The following is a 3590-nucleotide window of genomic DNA, read 5'->3' as shown; positions in this document are numbered from 1 at the left end:
GTGAGTGCGGGCCGGCGGGCCGGGCTGTGCCTGGCGAGCGGGGGGCGGTGGGTGGGCGAGGGCAGAGGAGCCGTTAACGGTCGCGGCTGTCAGCGCGTGGCCTCCGCGCCGCCTCAAGGCGCGGCCCCCCGAGGGTAAAGTCGCCCGGCGGTGGCTCTGAAGGGGAATGGGCTCCTTCTGCCGGCCTGCGGGGCTCCACCAGTTTCCGGACGGATTCACCGGGCTGCGAGGGCCTCTCCCTTTGGGCAGGAGGTGCATCTTCCTCCTGCACCTAGCGCATTTCTGCGTTAAAGACCAGACCCAGCCCAGGGTGAGCCGCTGACCTGGTATAGAGATAGCCCTTCTGCTGTCTTCGGGGTCATATCAATGAGTGAAAAATGACCACCTGCTTTAACTGGCATGAGCAAACATCTGGGTGAACGGTGTAGTTTACAGGGAAGGTACCCCCCAGATTCTTACCAGGCTCCTGGGTTTGAAAGAAAAGCTTTGAGAAGAGCTGAAAGTCAGGTGAGGAAGTCTCAAATTCACAGCGTAAAAGAAGGGTGAGAAAAGCCTTCACACTTGAGCTTGATTACCATGTGCCTCAAAATTCAGTGTAAGTGTTGTGCATCTGGCTGTTAAACAGCTTACTGTTAACTGGCAAAAATTAATATGTAATCTCAAAAAAGAACACATGCAAATGTGTGGTACAGCAAATATGGAAACCTATGGCATCCAGTGCTCCCATTTATTTTACTTTTCATTCATTGACACATACTGAATAAGCATGGTGCGTATTCCTCCTGCATTTGCATTTAAAATATCATAAGATTTCCATTTTTAAGACGTACAACTAGTAGCTTTGATTCCTGAGTGGAGGATGGGTGGAAGACTAGTTACACATTAGAAGGCCTTTTGCCAGAGAAGTTGCAAAAGCCAATGTACAAGGAGGGGGGGGGGAGATAAAACTGAGTATTGATTAACTGTCCTGAAGGGAGAGATACTGTGGTTTCACAGTAGTCTGTACTGCTACTGTACTAAGAGGTCCTATCTTGTCTCACATCCAAAAAAAAGGGCTTCTTTTACTTTGGATAAATTTCCTGATCTGGCTTGCTTCTTGGTTGTCTGTGGATGCATCAGTAGAGAGAAGAATCAGATGAGATGGAGGAGAATGGCAGAATGCCTATGGCAGCAGTTCTGGTTTGTGATGGCTTAAAGTGGTTATGAAAATGTAGCGTGATGTAGTAGCAAGTGGGATCCGTTGACAAAAACCTGTTTCTATAATGTTTTGACTTCATCAAAGTAGAACGTGTCAAAATAGAACATGACAATAAACATTAAGTTTCATTGCTAATGAACAGAAACACTGACTGATGTAGTCTGCTGACATTGGCTTTAGAAATTTCTTAAGGAGCTTTACTAAGCAGACATTTTTTAAAGACTTTCTCTTTGTGTTGCATATACTACAGCTCTTTTGAAAAGTCAGGTTTTGACACTGTCATTTTGGGAGTACAGTTTCTCATTGAAAAATAGAGTCTACATAGAAGGGTATATTGGACAAACAAAGATTTGAAGTTGTGAGTGGAAGTAAACTTGCTTTGCTGTTTGTATTACTACTGTTTATGTATGTGACCCTTTAAGAGCATTTACTTTGAAAGAAGGTAAGCATGAACAGGTTAGGTTTCACTCAGACTCCCAAGCAGGCACCAAGTTATATTATGATCAGAGCTGTAAAGAAAAGAGATGGACAGACGTGCAATTGTCTTTTTGTAACTGTCAGTAATTCTTTTTTCCCCAGGAAAGAAACCCAGTCTCCTTCCCTGGGGAAAGATAGAGCAGATACAGTGATCATCGGAGGTGGTTGCGTTGGTGTGAGTCTAGCCTATCACTTGGCTAAGGCTGGCTTGAAGGATGTTGTTCTGCTAGAAAAATCTGAGCTCACTGCAGGATCTACTTGGCATGCAGTAAGAAATGTTTTGCTAGTTTCTCAGATTAACAGCAGTTTGTGTATCGTAATGGTGATGGAAGTTTCATTACCTTTATATTCCCTGGCTTTCCAGAAATTAACTGTCTTGGTTATTTTATAGATCCAAACTTTAGCTCTGAGTTCTTTATAGATTTGCTGTATAGGTTTTGAAAAGTTGGTTCAGCTATCCATAGTTCACTTTTCTCATTTGTAAAAATTGGGACAAATACTGTATTTTGAAATTACTGGAAGGTAATGTATTATTATATATTTTTGTCAGTTAACTGGATTTAGACTTTAAACTTTAGTTTAACTTAGACTTTTTAAATTTAAGGTTTTATTTAGAAGGTAATCTAATTTGTACTGCAGACTTTTTCATTGAGAGTGGTTGCACTATCATGCATAAAACAGAAATGTGAAATTTGGCATTATTGTATGTATAATTATTTTTTTATGTGCCATCCTGAAAAAGAAGTAATCAAGAAGCAGCATCAGCATCCAGTTCTCAGAGCGTATCACTGTCCCAGCAATTGATTCTTATAGAGACAAGAGCTTTCTTTCCTGCCACCACTGACATTACAGAAAATCTTGGAGGAGCAAAGCTAACAACTGTACACTGTGGGGTTTTTTTTTTTAAGTTTAATGTTTGTCTGTACTCTAAAGAATTAAAAACTCATACATGTAATAATGGCAGGGTGGGGACACTTCGTATAATAATGCTAATCACATGGACGTACTGGTGGTGCACATGTATGTATGTAATTACATATTTTCTATGTCAATGTCTGGAGTAGGTAGTGTAACAAAATGAAATAAAGCTTGCGACAATAATAGATGCTTTTTCCATTCATTTCCAACTACACTCAGCTGAAGTTGGGAGAATGTTATCCCTGTGCGTAGCAATACTGAAGAGTAAAAACCCAACAGTTTGCTGTCTCTAGAACTACTCTATTAATACAATAGAGCATTTATGCAGTACTTATAACTATAGTATCTGAGTGCCTTTCAGGAACAAATTGAGGAGGATGACTCAGATGGATTATATTTGATTTGTATACTCATGCTTTTCCCAGGAGAGGAAGTCTGAAGTTTGAAATACTTCACCTTAGTGCAGATGTTTTGTGTGTATGGGGCCTTATGACAGAACATAGTAACAAATGAAATTAGAAAAAATCACTGCCTGAAATATTTAAGTAGGTTTATATTTCATTTACTTGCTTTTCAACAAACAAAGCAAAAGAAAACACACTGTATGGAGTTAGGAAAACCAAACCTTAGTAATTACGTCTCTTTTAGAAAGAATTATACCATAGGTGATGCAGTTCAGTGAACAGAGTAACACCATGTGTAGTATCAGATCATGCATCTTGTGTATTGAATCGTAACTATGAAATGGTCAAAGAAATACTGTGACAAGTATATGAGCAAGGCACAGACTGCATTCTGTATGCCCAGTGCATACACAGAACAGTAACTGTGTAAAAAATTATAAAAATCCCCTCATTGAATAAGAAACCCAAATCATGAATGGAGGGTTGTTACTAAATGTTTCCTTTGTTCTTGTTATACTTGCTCACTCTAACTTATTGGTCATAACTCTGTAAAAGCAATCCCTCCAGTATTTTTGCCCCTACTTTTTAGTCAA

The 3590-nt window shown here is 40.0% G+C and overlaps 1 protein-coding gene across 1 annotated transcript in view; it reads left to right on the top strand.

Moving 5' to 3' along the window:
* DMGDH (dimethylglycine dehydrogenase) overlaps positions 1–3590 on the top strand; it is a 48904-nt gene that overhangs the window by 341 nt on the left and 44973 nt on the right. The window contains exon 2 of the mRNA XM_075740282.1: positions 1778–1943. Coding sequence (XP_075596397.1) covers positions 1778–1943 — 166 coding nt within the window. The remainder of the gene's footprint in view (positions 1–1777; positions 1944–3590) is intronic.

This window comes from Balearica regulorum, chromosome Z (assembly GCF_011004875.1).
Source record: "Balearica regulorum gibbericeps isolate bBalReg1 chromosome Z, bBalReg1.pri, whole genome shotgun sequence".
Lineage (NCBI taxonomy): Eukaryota > Metazoa > Chordata > Aves > Gruiformes > Gruidae > Balearica > Balearica regulorum.
Note: the sequence above shows the minus strand (reverse complement) of the source record. Positions and strands in the feature narration are given on the sequence as shown.